This window comes from Protomyctophum bolini (genome assembly GCF_963924005.1).
Source record: "Protomyctophum bolini genome assembly, chromosome: 2".
In the NCBI taxonomy this organism is placed as follows: domain Eukaryota; kingdom Metazoa; phylum Chordata; class Actinopteri; order Myctophiformes; family Myctophidae; genus Protomyctophum; species Protomyctophum bolini.
Window position 1 is genome coordinate 25,318,006 of NC_137863.1, and position 18,996 is coordinate 25,337,001.

Consider the following 18,996-nt stretch of genomic DNA (forward strand, 5'->3'; position numbering starts at 1 on the left):
TTGAGAAACAGCTCCTAAAACATTATTTTACACTTTTGGTTATTGAGAAACAGCTCCTAAAACATTATTTGACACTTTTGGTTGTTGAAAAACAGCTTCTAACCATTATTTGACACTTTGGTTGTTGAGAAACAGCTCCTAAAACATTATTTTACACTTTTGGTTAGTGAGAAACAGCTCCTAAAACATTATTTGACACTTTTGGTTGTTGAAAAACAGCTTCTAACCATTATTTGACACTTTGGTTGTTGAGAAACAGCTCCTAAAATATTATTTGACACTTTTGGTTGTTGAAAAACAGCTTCTAACCATTATTTGACACTTTGGTTGTTGAGAAACAGCTCCTAAAACATTATTTTACACTTTTGGTTATTGAGAAACAGCTCCTAAAACATTATTTGACACTTTTGGTTGTTGAAAAACAGCTTCTAACCATTATTTGACACTTTGGTTGTTGAGAAACAGCTCCTAAAACATTATTTTACACTTTTGGTTAGTGAGAAACAGCTCCTAAAACATTATTTGACACTTTTGGTTGTTGAAAAACAGCTTCTAACCATTATTTGACACTTTGGTTGTTGAGAAACAGCTCCTAAAACATTATTTTACACTTTTGGTTATTGAGAAACAGCTCCAAAAACATTATTTGACACTTTTGGTTGTTGAAAAACAGCTTCTAACCATTATTTGACACTTTGGTTGTTGAGAAACAGCTCCTAAAACATTATTTTACACTTTTGGTTGTTGAGAAACAGCTCCTAAAACATTATTTGACACTTTTGGTTGTTGAAAAACAGCTTCTAACCATTATTTGACACTTTGGTTGTTGAGAAACAGCTCCTAAAACATTATTTTACACTTTTGGTTATTGAGAAACAGCTCCTAAAACATTATTTGACACTTTTGGTTGTTGAAAAACAGCTTCTAACCATTATTTGACACTTTGGTTGTTGAGAAACAGCTCCTAAAACATTATTTTACACTTTTGGTTAGTGAGAAACAGCTCCTAAAACATTATTTGACACTTTTGGTTGTTGAAAAACAGCTTCTAACCATTATTTGACACTTTGGTTGTTGAGAAACAGATCCTAAAACATTATTTTACACTTTTGGTTATTGAGAAACAGCTCCTAAAACATTATTTGACACTTTTGGTTATTATTATTGGTGATTATTATTATTTTGGGAGGCAAATTATTTTGGGAGGCAAATTATTTTGGGAGGCAAATTATTTTGGGAGGCAAATTATTTTGGCAAATTATTTTGGGAGGCAAATTATTTTGGGAGGCAAATTATTTTGGCAAATTATTTTGGGAGGAAAATTATTTTGGGAGGCAAATTATTTTGGGAGGCAAATTATTTTGGGAGGCAAATTATTTTGGGAGGCAAATTATTTTGGCAAATTATTTTGGGAGGCAAATTATTTTGGCAAATTATTTTGGCAAATTATTTTAGGAGGCAAATTATTTTGGCAAATTATTTTGGGAGGCAAATTATTTTGGGAGGCAAATTATTTTGGGAGGCAAATTATTTTGGCAAATTATTTTGGGAGGCAAATTATTTTGGCAAATTATTTTGGCAAATTATTTTGGCAAATTATTTTGGCAGGCAAATGATTTTGGGAGGCAAATTATTTTGGAAGGCAAATTATTTTGGCAAATTATTTTGGGAGGCAAATTATTTTGGCAAATTATTTTGGGAGGCAAATTATTTTGGCAAATTATTTTGGCAAATTATTTTGGGAGGCAAATTATTTTGGCAAATTATTTTAGGAGGCAAATTATTTTGGCAAATTATTTTGGGAGGCAAATTATTTTGGGAGGCAAATTATTTTGGGAGGCAAATTATTTTGGCAAATTATTTTGGGAGGCAAATTATTTTGGCAAATTATTTTGGCAGGCAAATGATTTTGGGAGGCAAATTATTTTGGAAGGCAAATTATTTTGGCAAATTATTTTGGGAGGCAAATTATTTTGGCAAATTATTTTGGGAGGCAAATTATTTTGGCAAATTATTTTGGGAGGCAAATTATTTTGGCAAATTATTTTGGGAGGCAAATTATTTTGGGAGGCAAATTATTTTGGGAGGCAAATAATTTTGGCAGGCAAATTATTTTGGGAGGCAAATTATTTTGGCAAATTATTTTGGGAGGCAAATTATTTTGGCAAATTATTTTGGGAGGCAAATTATTTTGGGAGGCAAATTATTTTGGGAGGCAAATTATTTTGGCAAATTATTTTGGGAGGCAAATTATTTAAATTATTTACACTTTTGGTTATTGAGAAACAGCTCCTAAAACATTATTTGACACTTTTGGTTGTTGAAAAACAGCTTCTAACCATTATTTGACACTTTGGTTGTTGAGAAACAGCTCCTAAAACATTATTTTACACTTTTGGTTATTGAGAAACAGCTCCTAAAACATTATTTGACACTTTTGGTTGTTGAAAAACAGCTTCTAACCATTATTTGACACTTTGGTTGTTGAGAAACAGCTCCTAAAACATTATTTTACACTTTTGGTTAGTGAGAAACAGCTCCTAAAACATTATTTTACACTTTTGGTTGTTGAAAAACAGCTTCTAACCATTATTTGACACTTTGGTTGTTGAGAAACAGCTCCTAAAACATTATTTTACACTTTTGGTTATTGAGAAACAGCTCCTAAAACATTATTTGACACTTTTGGTTGTTGAAAAACAGCTTCTAACCATTATTTGACACTTTGGTTGTTGAGAAACAGCTCCTAAAACATTATTTTACACTTTTGGTTATTGAGAAACAGCTCCTAAAACATTATTTGACACTTTTGGTTGTTGAAAAACAGCTTCTAACCATTATTTGACACTTTGGTTGTTGAGAAACAGCTCCTAAAACATTATTTTACACTTTTGGTTAGTGAGAAACAGCTCCTAAAACATTATTTGACACTTTTGGTTGTTGAAAAACAGCTTCTAACCATTATTTGACACTTTGGTTGTTGAGAAACAGCTCCTAAAACATTATTTTACACTTTTGGTTAGTGAGAAACAGCTCCTAAAACATTATTTGACACTTTTGGTTGTTGAAAAACAGCTTCTAACCATTATTTGACACTTTGGTTGTTGAGAAACAGCTCCTAAAACATTATTTTACACTTTTGGTTATTGAGAAACAGCTCCTAAAACATTATTTGACACTTTTGGTTGTTGAAAAACAGCTTCTAACCATTATTTGACACTTTGGTTGTTGAGAAACAGCTCCTAAAACATTATTTTACACTTTTGGTTGTTGAGAAACAGCTCCTAAAACATTATTTGACACTTTTGGTTGTTGAAAAACAGCTTCTAACCATTATTTGACACTTTGGTTGTTGAGAAACAGCTCCTAAAACATTATTTTACACTTTTGGTTAGTGAGAAACAGCTCCTAAAACATTATTTGACACTTTTGGTTGTTGAAAAACAGCTTCTAACCATTATTTGACACTTTGGTTGTTGAGAAACAGCTCCTAAAACATTATTTTACACTTTTGGTTATTGAGAAACAGCTCCTAAAACATTATTTGACACTTTTGGTTGTTGAAAAACAGCTTCTAACCATTATTTGACACTTTGGTTGTTGAGAAACAGCTCCTAAAACATTATTTTACACTTTTGGTTGTTGAGAAACAGCTCCTAAAACATTATTTGACACTTTTGGTTGTTGAAAAACAGCTTCTAACCATTATTTGACACTTTGGTTGTTGAGAAACAGCTCCTAAAACATTATTTTACACTTTTGGTTATTGAGAAACAGCTCCTAAAACATTATTTGACACTTTTGGTTGTTGAAAAACAGCTTCTAACCATTATTTGACACTTTGGTTGTTGAGAAACAGCTCCTAAAACATTATTTTACACTTTTGGTTAGTGAGAAACAGCTCCTAAAACATTATTTGACACTTTTGGTTGTTGAAAAACAGCTTCTAACCATTATTTGACACTTTGGTTGTTGAGAAACAGCTCCTAAAACATTATTTTACACTTTTGGTTATTGAGAAACAGCTCCTAAAACATTATTTGACACTTTTGGTTGTTGAAAAACAGCTTCTAACCATTATTTGACACTTTGGTTGTTGAGAAACAGCTCCTAAAACATTATTTTACACTTTTGGTTGTTGAGAAACAGCTCCTAAAACATTATTTGACACTTTTGGTTGTTGAAAAACAGCTTCTAACCATTATTTGACACTTTGGTTGTTGAGAAACAGCTCCTAAAACATTATTTTACACTTTTGGTTGTTGAGAAACAGCTCCTAAAACATTATTTGACACTTTTGGTTGTTGAAAAACAGCTTCTAACCATTATTTGACACTTTGGTTGTTGAGAAACAGCTCCTAAAACATTATTTGACACTTTTGGTTATTGAGAAACAGCTCCTAAAACATTATTTGACACTTTTAGTTGTTGAAAAACAGCTTCTAACCATTATTTGACACTTTGGTTGTTGAGAAACAGCTCCTAGAACATTATTTTACACTTTTGGTTATTGAGAAACAGCTCCTAAAACATTATTTGACACTTTTGGTTGTTGAAAAACAGCTTCTAACCATTATTTGACACTTTGGTTGTTGAGAAACAGATCCTAAAACATTATTTTACACTTTTGGTTATTGAGAAACAGCTCCTAAAACATTATTTGACACTTTTGGTTGTTGAAAAACAGTTTCTAACCATTATTTGACACTTTGGTTGTTGAGAAAAGCTCCTAAAACATTATTTTACACTTTTGGTTATTGAGAAACAGCTCCTAAAACATTATTTGACACTTTTGGTTGTTGAAAAACAGCTTCTAACCATTATTTGACACTTTGGTTGTTGAGAAACAGCTCCTAAAACATTATTTTACACTTTTGGTTGTTGAGAAACAGCTCCTAAAACATTATTTGACACTTTTGGTTGTTGAAAAACAGCTTCTAACCATTATTTGACACTTTGGTTGTTGAGAAACAGCTCCTAAAACATTATTTGACACTTTTGGTTGTTGAAAAACAGCTTCTAACCATTATTTGACACTTTGGTTGTTGAGAAACAGCTCCTAAAACATTATTTTACACTTTTGGTTAGTGAGAAACAGCTCCTAAAACATTATTTGACACTTTTGGTTGTTGAAAAACAGCTTCTAACCATTATTTGACACTTTGGTTGTTGAGAAACAGCTCCTAAAACATTATTTTACACTTTTGGTTAGTGAGAAACAGCTCCTAAAACATTATTTGACACTTTTGGTTGTTGAAAAACAGCTTCTAACCATTATTTGACACTTTGGTTGTTGAGAAACAGCTCCTAAAACATTATTTTACACTTTTGGTTATTGAGAAACAGCTCCTAAAACATTATTTGACACTTTTGGTTGTTGAAAAACAGCTTCTAACCATTATTTGACACTTTGGTTGTTGAGAAACAGCTCCTAAAACATTATTTTACACTTTTGGTTGTTGAGAAACAGCTCCTAAAACATTATTTGACACTTTTGGTTGTTGAAAAACAGCTTCTAACCATTATTTGACACTTTGGTTGTTGAGAAACAGCTCCTAAAACATTATTTTACACTTTTGGTTATTGAGAAACAGCTCCTAAAACATTATTTGACACTTTTGGTTGTTGAAAAACAGCTTCTAACCATTATTTGACACTTTGGTTGTTGAGAAACAGCTCCTAAAACATTATTTTACACTTTTGGTTAGTGAGAAACAGCTCCTAAAACATTATTTGACACTTTTGGTTGTTGAAAAACAGCTTCTAACCATTATTTGACACTTTGGTTGTTGAGAAACAGCTCCTAAAACATTATTTTACACTTTTGGTTATTGAGAAACAGCTCCTAAAACATTATTTGACACTTTTGGTTGTTGAAAAACAGCTTCTAACCATTATTTGACACTTTGGTTGTTGAGAAACAGCTCCTAAAACATTATTTTACACTTTTGGTTGTTGAGAAACAGCTCCTAAAACATTATTTGACACTTTTGGTTGTTGAAAAACAGCTTCTAACCATTATTTGACACTTTGGTTGTTGAGAAACAGCTCCTAAAACATTATTTTACACTTTTGGTTATTGAGAAACAGCTCCTAAAACATTATTTGACACTTTTGGTTGTTGAAAAACAGCTTCTAACCATTATTTGACACTTTGGTTGTTGAGAAACAGCTCCTAAAACATTATTTTACACTTTTGGTTAGTGAGAAACAGCTCCTAAAACATTATTTGACACTTTTGGTTGTTGAAAAACAGCTTCTAACCATTATTTGACACTTTGGTTGTTGAGAAACAGCTCCTAAAACATTATTTTACACTTTTGGTTATTGAGAAACAGCTCCTAAAACATTATTTGACACTTTTGGTTGTTGAAAAACAGCTTCTAACCATTATTTGACACTTTGGTTGTTGAGAAACAGCTCCTAAAACATTATTTTACACTTTTGGTTGTTGAGAAACAGCTCCTAAAACATTATTTGACACTTTTGGTTGTTGAAAAACAGCTTCTAACCATTATTTGACACTTTGGTTGTTGAGAAACAGCTCCTAAAACATTATTTTACACTTTTGGTTGTTGAGAAACAGCTCCTAAAACATTATTTGACACTTTTGGTTGTTGAAAAACAGCTTCTAACCATTATTTGACACTTTGGTTGTTGAGAAACAGCTCCTAAAACATTATTTGACACTTTTGGTTATTGAGAAACAGCTCCTAAAACATTATTTGACACTTTTGGTTGTTGAAAAACAGCTTCTAACCATTATTTGACACTTTGGTTGTTGAGAAACAGCTCCTAGAACATTATTTTACACTTTTGGTTATTGAGAAACAGCTCCTAAAACATTATTTGACACTTTTGGTTGTTGAAAAACAGCTTCTAACCATTATTTGACACTTTGGTTGTTGAGAAACAGATCCTAAAACATTATTTTACACTTTTGGTTATTGAGAAACAGCTCCTAAAACATTATTTGACACTTTTGGTTGTTGAAAAACAGTTTCTAACCATTATTTGACACTTTGGTTGTTGAGAAAAGCTCCTAAAACATTATTTTACACTTTTGGTTATTGAGAAACAGCTCCTAAAACATTATTTGACACTTTTGGTTGTTGAAAAACAGCTTCTAACCATTATTTGACACTTTGGTTGTTGAGAAACAGCTCCTAAAACATTATTTTACACTTTTGGTTGTTGAGAAACAGCTCCTAAAACATTATTTGACACTTTTGGTTGTTGAAAAACAGCTTCTAACCATTATTTGACACTTTGGTTGTTGAGAAACAGCTCCTAAAACATTATTTTACACTTTTGGTTATTGAGAAACAGCTCCTAAAACATTATTTGACACTTTTGGTTGTTGAAAAACAGCTTCTAACCATTATTTGACACTTTGGTTGTTGAGAAACAGCTCCTAAAACATTATTTTACACTTTTGGTTATTGAGAAACAGCTCCTAAAACATTATTTGACACTTTTGGTTGTTGAAAAACAGCTTCTAACCATTATTTGAAATTGTTTGGTAGCAACAAAGAAAAGCATGTTCTCAAGTTATAAATGGTACATTAAAATGTTTTACATAAATGACATTGATCAAATGTAAAACAATTATTTGAATACCTTTTATTTTTTAGTGTTGGCTACCGCAGCGTAACCTCACCTGTTTCAACAAATTATCCACTTTGTCTGGAAGATGCTGTAGTGGTGACAACTCCTTCAGCTGAGCTTGGAGTTCTCCCTCTTTGTCATGGCAAACAGTCAGCTCCTTCTTGAGGTTAGTCACCTCTCTCTCAAGGGTCATGCTGTCAATGAGGTCTGGGAAAAATATCATTAATTACGGTACTTTATTTTGTCCAGACTCCATAGATAGTACTGCAGTGGTTAATTTAACATGCTACTGGTCTGGAGTAAAAATAAATATATAATTTGTAGAGTAGGCCCTTCCCGCAAACTTTGGAAAGAAATAAGTTATGAAACATGATAAATCTGAATTATGCAAGTTGTTTAACATACTGTAGAGATAATGTGTTGAGAGTGTTGACAAAATCTGTAGGAGTAACAGCAAACAGTTTTTAAGAAATACAATCCACTTATGGTTGCAGAGTTATAGGCCAAAACATGAGGGTTATTATAACCACAAGGTTAAAACAAATTGTGGTGTCTTCCTTGGCAAAATAACACTTACTTTTGGGGACTTTGCCATTCAACAGAGTGGTGAGTTATGTGTTCTCCTCGAAGGCCATGTTCAGTTCTCTCTGGAGGTCAGCCTGCATCTTCTTGTAGCGTGATTTCTCAGTCTCCATCTGGTGGTGCAGGCCACTGACCCCAGCCTCCATCTTCTCATAATTGGCAGTTTGTGCCACCTGGAAAACAGGTTCCATAGGACATAACACTAGTACTTTTGTTCAATAATGGCAATTACATCAGCGAAATACAAATATGAGATCACATATTCCCACGCCGATTATACACATACAATGTCTAAAGTCATAACTAGGTGTGTGTACACTGGTAACTCACATCTCTCTCCTTCAGACTGATATTTTGACTGCGCAGAATGGCCCATTCCTTTTTTGTGTCTCGACTGAATCCTTCTGCATCATCCAGGGAGTGGCGAAGCTTTGAAACCTCCTGCACCAAGTCCTTGTCTTTCTGTGGGGTATAGGCGAGAGGTGGATGTTTGAGGGGTGCATGAACGTTTACTGCATTTGTATAATTCACATCGTTCCAATTCAATCCCAGACAAATGATAGATAACACTAGCAGACAAGTCAGATATTAATGATTTTGTAAGACCCATGCAGACCATGACTGTTTTTAGCATTCACACTAACCAAACTGAAAATATATTCTGCTTAAGGATATCACTAGATACAACCAGACTATAGTAATTGTCATACCATACCATTTCACCTTTCACTTCTTTCTAGAGTAAGCCAAACGTTGGACGCATTACTTCAAGTACCTTTCTTCTCAGAGAAAGAGCAATATAGTTACAAAACCTTTAGGAGAGGTTCATAATTACAAAATACATTTAGGAAAGGTACATCAATCAGCCACATGGTGGTGCTATGTTTCTCCTTTAACCCATTCTGACCTGAGATCAGATTCACACGAGGTTTCCACTGGGGACACACTGGTCTGATTAACCCATTCTGACCCGAGATCAGATTCTAAAAATGTCAAGTCGTTCTTCGATTTTTCAAAAATAGCAGACCTACAAGCTCGTAGCGCGCCACTCGGTGGCGCGCTATGAGCTTGTAGATCTGCTATTTTTCAATAGCTAAAGCATGACATGATGCTAAACACCAAAACGGGTTCCCGGTCAGAATGGGTTAAAGTATTTTTCCCTGGATTCCTTGGGTCATGACGCAACTACCAACGCAAATGGCCATCCCCATTTGCGTCTGGGCATAGATTTAAGTTTGTTTTCCAGAATTGCATCTTTCTAGTTTAGAGTTGATGCCATGTACGTACAGTATATACATTTGCATAAAACCAGAACATACCAGACTCTGAAGCTCCTCCACCCAAGCACTTTGCTTCTTCAGATCTTCAGACATTAGGCTTAGTCTGGCCTTTAAATAAATTAAAAGGGTAAACATAAATTAACCCATTTTGAATGATTGAATAGACATCCAAGTGGCAATATGACAATTTACAATTTAGGCATTTAGCAGACGCTCTTAATCCAGAGCGACTTACATTAAGCAAGAACAAAAAGCATGGGGAATACATCACATAAAAACATTTATCATGAAACATGCGTAAGCTAAGAAAGTAACAGTGGAATATCTATAATGAAACTATACATATAAGCTATACATCTATACTACTATGATATACATTATGTACTATGACGTGCTATGACTACATACAATGCACTTATGCTGTTTACATAACATGCTATAAGTCTGTATCAAATGCTACAGAATGTCTACAGAATTGCTATCTAAGGGGGTGGGGTGAGTGCTATGGGCCATGATGGAGTCTGAAAAGGTGGGTTTTCAAACTACGGTGGAAGATTGGGAGTGATGCTGCAGTTCTGACTGCAATGGGAAGTGCATTCCACAGTTTTGGAGCCAGAAGGGAGAAGAGTTTGGGACGTGTGGAGCGTTGTCCCGGCGTTTTTAGTGAGGGTACTTCCAGCTTCCCTGCGTTGGCTGATCTGAGTGAGCGGGAGGGTTTGTAGGGTTCGATCATACTTGCAAGATATGGGGGAGCCATACCTTTGGTTGCTTTGAATGCCAGCATCAGAGTTTTGTATTCTGTGCGGGCAGCGACCGTGAGCCAGTGGAGGGAGCGGAGCAGGGGGGAGACCTGTGAGAATTTTGGCTGGTTGAAGACCAAGCGAGCTGCGGCATTTTGGATCAGCTGGAGAGGCTTAAGTGCACATGCTGGTAGGCCAGTAAGGAGGGAGTTACAATAGTCGAGTTTTGACAAGACTGTTGTCTGGATTAGGAGCTGGGCTGATTCCTGGGTGAGGAACGGTCTAATTCGTCGTATGTTATAGAGTGTGAACCTACAGGATCGAGTGACAGCTGTGATGTGAGTTTTGAACGAGAGCTGACTGTCCAGGACAACACCAAGATTCCTGGCTGTTGGGACAGACGTTACCAGGGCGTTGTCTACGGAAATAGTTAGTTCCCGCATAGGGCAGGACTTAGCTGGGAAGAAGAGAAGCTCAGTCTTGTCTGGGTTCAGCTTGAGGTGGTTGGAGGACATCCACTGTGAGATGTCAGCCAGGCATGCGGTGATACGCTCTTCCACCTGAGTGGCAGAGGGGGGGAAGGATAGAAACAGTTGTGTGTCATCGGCGTAGCAGTGATAGGATATATTGTGAGCAGAGATGATAGTGCCAAGGGATTTAGTGTACAGTGAGAAAAGGAGGGGACCAAGTACAGATCCCTGTGGGACCCCAGTTTGGAGGGTTCGGGGGGATGATAACAGACCTTTCCAGGAAACCTGGTAGGTCCGGTCGGTGAGGTAGGAAGAGAACCACTTTAGTGCCGTTCCACCGATGCCTAGATCCGCTAGGGTGTCTAGGAGCAGCTGGTGGTTCACTGTGTCAAATGCTGCCGATAGGGATAGGAGGATCAGTACTGCAGAGTGGGAAGCAGCTTGGTCAGCATGTAGTGCTTCTGTGACTGCCAGCAGGGCAGTTTCTGTGGAGTGGGCCTTCTTAAATCCGGACTGGTTGGGATCCAGCAGGTTGTTCTGTGAGAGATGGAGAGAGAGCTGGTTGGAGACAACACGTTCAATGGTTTTAGAAATAAATGAAAGGAGTGATACTGGTCTGTAGTTCTTGACATCTGAGGGGTCAAGAGTTGGTTTCTTGAGGAGTGGTGTTACTCTGGCTGACTTGAGGGCAGATGGGACGCAGCCTGAGGTTACTGAGGTGTTGATGATGGAGGTGATGAAGGGGAGCAGAGGGAGAGGGTCAAGAGGACAGGTGGTAGGTCTAGAGGATGTCACTAGTTGTAGAACCTCGTCTGGGGAAAGAGGAGAGAAGGAGGACATGCATGGTATGTTGGGGTTAGTGTTGGTTGAGTCAGATGCCACTTTATGTGGGAGGGGAGGAAAGGAGCTGCTGATATCATCAACCTTATTCTCGAAGTAGTTGACAAAAGCATCAGCAGTGAGGGATGCAGGTTGAGTGGGGGGAGGGGGTTTAAGGAGGGAGGAGAAAGTGGAGAAGAGCTTCCTTGGGTTAGAAGTACAGGATTGGATTTTGGTGTGGTAGAAAGAGGTTTTAGCAGTGGTTAGTGAGAGGGCGAAGGCAGAGAGGAGTGAGTGAAAGTGGGAAAGGTCATCTGGTAGCTTTGTCTTGTGCCACTTTCTTTCGGCTGCCCTTAGAGGTGTTCGTTCAGATCTGAGAGTTTCAGATAGCCAGGGAGCCGGTGGACATGAGCGAGCTGGCCTGGATGAGAGCGGGCAGTGTTGGTCGAATGCAGATGAGATAGAGGAGAGGAAGGATGAGGTTGCAGTGTCAGGTGAGAGGGAGAGGAAGGACTCCAGGGAGGGTAGAGAGGAGAGAATAGAGGATGAGAGGGAGGAGGGGTTTAGGGACTTGAGATTGCGTCGGTAGGTGACGTTCGGAGGGTTAACAGGTTTAGGCGGGAGGGTGGAGAGAGAGAGGGAGAAGGTTATGAAGTGGTGGTCAGACCTAATTAAAGGGGTAACAGAGAGTGTGGAGGGAGAGCAGGCTCTGGAGAACACAAGGTCCAAAACATTACCAGCCTTGTGAGTGGGAGGGGAGGGAGATAGGGAGAGGTCAAATGAGGCCAGAAGGGATGTAACGGGAAGATACTTCTCTGCGGTAGGAAGGTTGAAGTCACCCAGTAGAATCAGAGGGGTGCCATCTTCCGGAAACGAGCTCATCAGAGAGTCTAGTTCTTCCAGGAAGTTCCCGAGAGTTCCTGGAGGGCGATAGAGCACAATGAGGATGAGGGGGACTGGCTGTGATATTGAGATAGCATGAAATTCACATGTGGACAGAGAAAGGTGAGAGAGATTTAAGACACGGAAATTCCATTTGGGGGATGTTAGTAGCCCTGTACCACCCCCTGTACCTGTTTGGCGAGGGGTGTGGGTGAACTTGTGTGAAACAAAGAGGGAGGCGGGAGTTGCAGTGTTATCTGGGGTGATCCAGGTTTCAGTCAGAGCAAGGAAATGCAGGGACTTGAGGGAGGCGTGGCCTGAAATGAATTCAGGCATATTCTTTTTGGTAGCTGCGTGGCAGTTCCATAGGCCTCCCTCCACCACAATGTGGTGACTGGGTGAACGAGCTGGATAGATGAGATTTGAGGGATCTCTGTGACTGGAGAGGTAGTGTCTAGGGCGACATGAGGAGGACAGTATAGGGACGGTGGGAAAGCACATTCTAAACAGGTATAAGAGATAATAATAATAAAGTAATAATAATAATAAATACAACTAATAATTATAACATAATAGTAGGAAGTAAGTTGATACAGAACCCCTAGGACGGCCTCCTTCAATGTGTCTGGATGTGTCTGGGTGTCCGGGTCTTTGGATTGGACGCTAGGCTATATTTAGTCAGCCTGTGTGATTTTTTACAAAAATAAAGAAAGGAAATGTATAGAAAAGGTTCGGAGTATGTGCTCACTTACTGTGTACCAGAGTGCAGGTTAACAAGCAAATGCAGAGTCAGACCGGTAGTCAGAGTGTATGTGAAAGTGGGCCCTATATATAGGGCTGGAAAGAGATTTTCTACAAATGTAGGTGGAGCTAATAGTTCAAATGAGCTGTTGTTGATGGCTCAGTTGATAGCAATTAGTCCTAATGATCTCTTTGTTCAGTTTCAGAGATACAGTCTGATTAGTGTGCCAACTAAAACACAGACAGAAGACAAAACAGATAGTACAAAAATAAATAAAGGAAATGTATAGAAAAGTTCAGAGTATGTGCTCACTTACTGTGTACCAGAGTGCAGGTTAACAAGCAAATGCAGAGTCAGACCGGTGACCCATGTGTCGTTTGTGGAAAGAGGACTTGCCTCAAACTCCTGGCATTTGTACTCAGCAAGAGCTGAAGAGGGACATTTCTTCCTTGAGAGCACGCAAGTATAGTGAGTGAGCGTCACAGAACATCATTTTATGGCTTGAAATCACATATCATTGAATGGTTGATCAACAACCATTTACAAAACGAGCTTAATGTGGAGGAAAGAAACAAATTGATATTATACACGTTAATTGTTTCATTTTAAAACACTGAAGATAGCAGATCTACAAGTTCATTGCATCATGATGCAAGCTTATAGATGGGCTTTTTCTGTATGACACCGTTTGACACTGTTAGTTGATGTAGGTTCTCATTATTAAGCTTAACCTCATTCACGTCTTTTTCTAGAGAGTTAAACTCTTCCAGGTCTCTCCTCAAAGTTATTCTGACTATTAAGCAGCATGTAATTAACAGGTGTTGGTTTAACAATCGTAGCGATCCTAGTCAGGAGGAAACATTTTTTTGTCTGGTTCATTCAAAAGTTGACCAATTACGTTACATTACCTGATTAGAAACCAGGCTGTCAAACAGCTGCATGGTATCATCAGAACGTTTTTGTATCTGAAAGAAAACTGGGTTACTTTGCTTCACAGATGTTTTATACATGCAAAGTACCATTTATGTAAAGTGACGTGATTAAAAAGGGGGAGGTTGACCTCATCAGCTTTACTGGTTGAGTCAGTCCACTCCTGAAGCTGTCTCTCGAGATCGGCGACTCTCAACTCCAACATCACAACAGACTCCAGCTTCTGCTGAGTCTCCACTTTCAGCTGGAGGTTAAGCTCTACTGCTGCGTTTTCGGCTGCCGCCATCTTCTCCATGGCACCATGGGTCTGCAGAGCTTCAATCACCAGTAGAGCATCCAACTCCTCAACTCTCCTATGGAGTGTTTCAGCCTTTGCCAACGCCTCCGCTTTCTGATGGGTCTCCGCCTTGAGCCGACTCTCCGCTTCCTCCTTCCGGTCGATCTCCGCCTTGAGCCGACTCGCCGCTTCCTCCTTCTGGTCGGTCTCCGCCTTGAGCCGACTCTCCGCTTCCTCCTTCTGGTCGATCTCCGCCTTGAGCCGACTCTCCGCTTCCTCCTTCTGGTCGGTCTCCGCCTTGAGCCGACTCTCCGCTTCCTCCTTCTGATCGGTCTCCGCCTTGAGCCGACTCTCCGCTTCCTCCTTCTGGTCAGGCTCCGCCTTGAGCCGACTCTCCGCTTCCTCCTTCTGATCGGTCTCCGCCTTGAGCCGACTCTCCGCTTCCTCCTTCTGGTCGATCTCCGCCTTGAGCCGACTCTCCGCTTCCTCCTTCTGATCGGTCTCCGCCTTGAGCCGACTCTCCGCTTCCTCCTTCTGGTCGGTCTCCGCCTTGAGCCGGTTCTCCAGCTCGGACACTTTGATGGATATTTGAGGGCTGGGAAAAAAAAAAGATAGACCAAAAGTTCTCAAGGAAGTCTGGTTAGTGGGGCATTCCATCCCTACAAGTATTTAAACAAAGAGAGAAATGTGTTCTCTACACCTGCAGGATAAAATTCACCTGTCTCCAAAGGTGGAAAAAGAGTTTTGGTTCATCTCTGGGCAAAAAGACGACTCATAATGACTTTCCCAACGAGACTCAAATTCTTCATCATCTGACAATATAAAAGAAAGCTTAAATTAAATAAATTGCACCAGAACTGTGTCCATTTAGATGAAAATGCTTCATTGTGGAGATTTCCTGCATTCATGCTTACATTCGCCCTGCTCGGACAGTGAAGTCATTTTCCAGGCTCTGCAAAACCGAGCTCTGATGGTTTGACGTGTCCATCCGACGGCTCAGTGGGCCTGAGAAGTTTCCCTCCCCATGTGACCCTGCGTTTTGGCATCTACACAGATGACAGTAGAGTATTAATCCATTTGATAAAACAAATTTGTTTCCATGAATTTCCAGATTATAATGCATGTGCAATTGTGCATGCGGATAAGAGGCATTATAATGCATATGTCATTTAAAAAACGTAAATACGAGCGTTTCCATGGTCCTCCCAATTTTGGATCTTGTGCCGGTTGTACCTTATTACTGGCGACAAAAGATGTACTGGTGACAAGGAGTCTAGTGAGGTTGCGGATCTTGTCAGTCTGTTCTATGCGGAGCTGTTCCTTCTCCTGTAGGAGTAGAAACAGGGACTCTTTCTCCGTTGCTGTCGTCTGGGTAACCGATGAAACCTGCCATGGGAGAGGTCAATTAATTTGCACACAGGTCAACACTGCTGTCCGGGTGTGGAACAGCCTACAAGAGCATGTGCTGTAGTTAATTAAATGACAAACATAAAACGGCCTTCAAGCATTAAAGTTCATAGACATCTACTCATTCTTCTGACCGCCCACAATGACTGTTTAGCTGCTTTTTGTAGAATTAGATAGCATTTGATACAGAATTATAGCATGTTATGTAGACAGCACTAGAATTGCATTGCATGTAGTGATAGCACTTCATAGTACATATATACTGTACTATGCTATACATATGTAGTGTCATTATATAAATATTCCACTGTTACGTTCTTAGCTTACGCATGTTTCATGATAACTACTTTTTACTCTGGATTAAAAGAGTCTGCTAAATGCTGAAATTGTCAATTGTACGATTGGCCAATGGATACCATCTTACTTTGCCATTTTGGGGGGAAAATTGGGTTATACAATAAAGTTTAATAGATTCCTTTATAACCTAGGGGTAAGATCATTGTGCACAGCACCTTCAAGCAGCTAAGACAACGGTCACACGTTTTCTTGTTGTAAAAATGTATGTTTATTATTAGTGATGTTGCAACAATGCCTTGAAAAAAACGGTTACTATCATTACCAATGTTGCAACAATGCCTCAAGAATGAAAACAATAAAACAAATAAAAGTACAGGTGAAGTGAGGCTACAAGAAAAGGGCAACATGCACATCCCCAACCCAAGTTTGGGCAGGTTATGAGCGACGAACAGTATGCACAAACTACAAAACATATAATGACAGATACAGGTATGATGCAACTCCTCATACAGAAGTTGAAAATGAATTTGTCACCAAGTCACTAGTATAGAGCATTGCAGTCCTGCCTCCTTCGAGGGCACACAGTAAAGGATTCCACCCACCTGAAGGGTGCTGAGGGTTTCATCCAGTGTTGCAGGAGTGATGGTACAAATGATAACCGTTTTGGCGTTTCCACCCAAGGAGTTCTGGAGGATGCGGGTGAGTTTGCTGTCTCTGTAGTTTGTGAAGCCACTGTGTGGAAAGAGCATAATTTACAGAAACAATTCTTCTTTAATTTAATGATAAAACCATCAGTAGGGCGGTTATGGAGCTATCCAAGTATCTGAACATATGTGACCAGATTTGACTGAGTGGCTGCCATGATGCAGCTTTTCACCAGAGGAGAAAAACGACATTAATTTTTTTTATCCAAAATGAGTAAAGCACAGGCAGATGTAGCTCAAACTGGTTTTCTCAACTCGCCATTTACTGAAAGTCATTACTCTAGAAGTCATATTCCAAAACGAACAAATATATCAATTTTAAAAAAATCCAATGGCAGCCCCTCAGTCAAATCAGGTCATGTCTGGTCGTATATAAACTTAAAGCACATCGCCTGAAGGGAACAAAGTAAAGGAGAGCATCATGTAAAGGGGAATATTGTCGGCCCAAACAGACAAGGAAAGCGTGCTTTCCCCCCACTAGAATAAAACGTGAGAGTCGTTCACTCACCGCTGGTTCTCCTCAGAGAGCTTTTTGATTACTTGTCCAAGCGTGAAGAGACTTTTATTGATGTTACACGCCTCAATGAAGCGCGCCTAAGAAATCAAATTATGCTCGTTTGACCAGGCTGAATTACAAAACGGAGTCCATTATGTTATATTGCATGATGCATATAAGTATTACGTTGAATATATCAATGTTATGCTTTTGATGCAAGATTTTGAGATGTTTGAATTTAATGAACATGTAAAGATGCAGTCAGATTTTTAAATTTGTTAGGAATTCCCCAGGCACAATTTGGCTTACCATGCGGAAAATGGTGTGTGACCGACTGCTCCGCTGGTTAATTTTTGTCTTTTCATAATGCCGGTTTTCTGCACAGATGAGTTGAGTAAAACACATACAAATTAAATTCTGTTTCAACAGCTGTGCAAAGAATAGTCTTTACTTTTGTTAAGACCTCTCACTTTCTCCTTTTCTAATCCAGGCCAGGGCTTGAGCAGGGTTTATCACTAGTTCCTCAGTCAGATCAGCCACATACACGGTTTTCTGTCAAGACAATGGATTTGCGAATACACAAGTTAACGCAACACAAAACAATGCACATCTCTTTGCAAACAAAAGCTAAAATGAATCTATGCCACTTACATGGGAGTCCTCACGGACTTCCAACGGCTTCCTCTTCCAGTTATCGACCAGCAAATCAGCTACCGTCTCATTATAGATCTCAATATAGGATACCCTGAGAAGGAACTCCTTCTTAGGATACTACAATGAAGATTTGGCTGCCCCTTGTCCATTACCTGAGTAGAAACGATTAATAGACAGGATACCATTGATATGGTTGACTGTACGCCATTTTCTTTTCAGATGTTTTCCACGAGATTTCTATCATCTTATTATTATAGTATGCAATGTCACTGAGCAGTATGGGTGGGAGGGTTAAGGGATTTCTTTATCTTTTCTTTCATTTTGTTTCATAAAAAAAGTATTTCATATTATAATGTTTGTAATAATTTATCTGTTCAATAAAAACATATTTGACAAAAAAAAAAAATGAGGTTTGCACCAGTGTACTGATAACAACCCAAGATTAGAACACCATTTCTAATATTATATGAAAGACTTTTCACCTTGATCTTGATAGTCTTCCAGACATCTTCCATGGCCAGGGGTATCACTCCTGGTGTACCGTCACTGCCCATCATGGTAAATGTCTTGCCAGACGAGGTCTGCCCATAAGCAAATATGGTTCCTAGTGATAAGACAATATGGACAGAAATATATAAGCATTATATACTTTTTGTAAGTGGGTTCTAGGTTGGGGCTAACTTGGGGGTTAAACAACAAACAGTGTAGGGTTTTGTGAGGCAGATCTCAATATGCCTTTCCCCCCCACACACATACCATTGTATCCTTGAACCGCAGATGCAACCAGAGGCATCGCGATATCGTGATAGAGCTGAGCAGTTGATTCGTTAGCTCCAAACACACGATCTGTTGAATACATCAGAGAAGTTAGTAAGACAAACACTTGATTACTTATAATAATAAAACTATGGCTATTCAAATAGAATCATTGACATTTGCCTAAAATATACAGTAACTAAAATACAAAAAACATCAATAATAGCTCAGAGTTATATAGCGCTTTTCTAAATACCCAAAGTTGCTTTAGAAAGAAAGAAAGGTGATGAACCAACTTTAAGAACATAAATAAGAAAGATAAGTGCTAGATAAAAAAGGATAAAGGGATAAG

At 38.6% G+C, this 18,996-nt stretch overlaps 2 protein-coding genes across 2 annotated transcripts; both read right to left on the minus strand.

Annotated features, from left to right (window-relative positions):
- Positions 1-7,680: 7,680 nt before the first annotated feature.
- Positions 7,681-9,638, minus strand: LOC308336397 (centromere-associated protein E-like). Its single transcript, XM_080793761.1, has 4 exons — positions 9,510-9,638; positions 8,521-8,652; positions 8,186-8,363; positions 7,681-7,815 (listed from the first exon to the last, which is right to left on the minus strand). The coding sequence occupies exons 1-3, from the start codon at positions 9,603-9,605 to the stop codon at positions 8,220-8,222; spliced, it is 372 nt and encodes a 123-aa protein (XP_080649887.1). The 5' UTR covers positions 9,606-9,638; the 3' UTR covers positions 7,681-7,815; positions 8,186-8,219.
- Positions 9,639-16,564: 6,926 nt separating this feature from the next.
- On the minus strand, positions 16,565-18,720 carry LOC308333351 (centromere-associated protein E-like; the record flags this gene model as incomplete). The annotated part of the gene is made up of 7 exons (XM_080789707.1): positions 18,645-18,720; positions 18,371-18,492; positions 17,886-18,005; positions 17,705-17,786; positions 17,544-17,611; positions 17,247-17,332; positions 16,565-16,766 (listed from the first exon to the last, which is right to left on the minus strand). Exons 1-7 carry the CDS (start codon positions 18,679-18,681, stop codon positions 16,565-16,567), a joined length of 717 nt encoding a protein of 238 aa, XP_080645833.1. The 5' UTR covers positions 18,682-18,720.
- Positions 18,721-18,996: the final 276 nt, after the last annotated feature.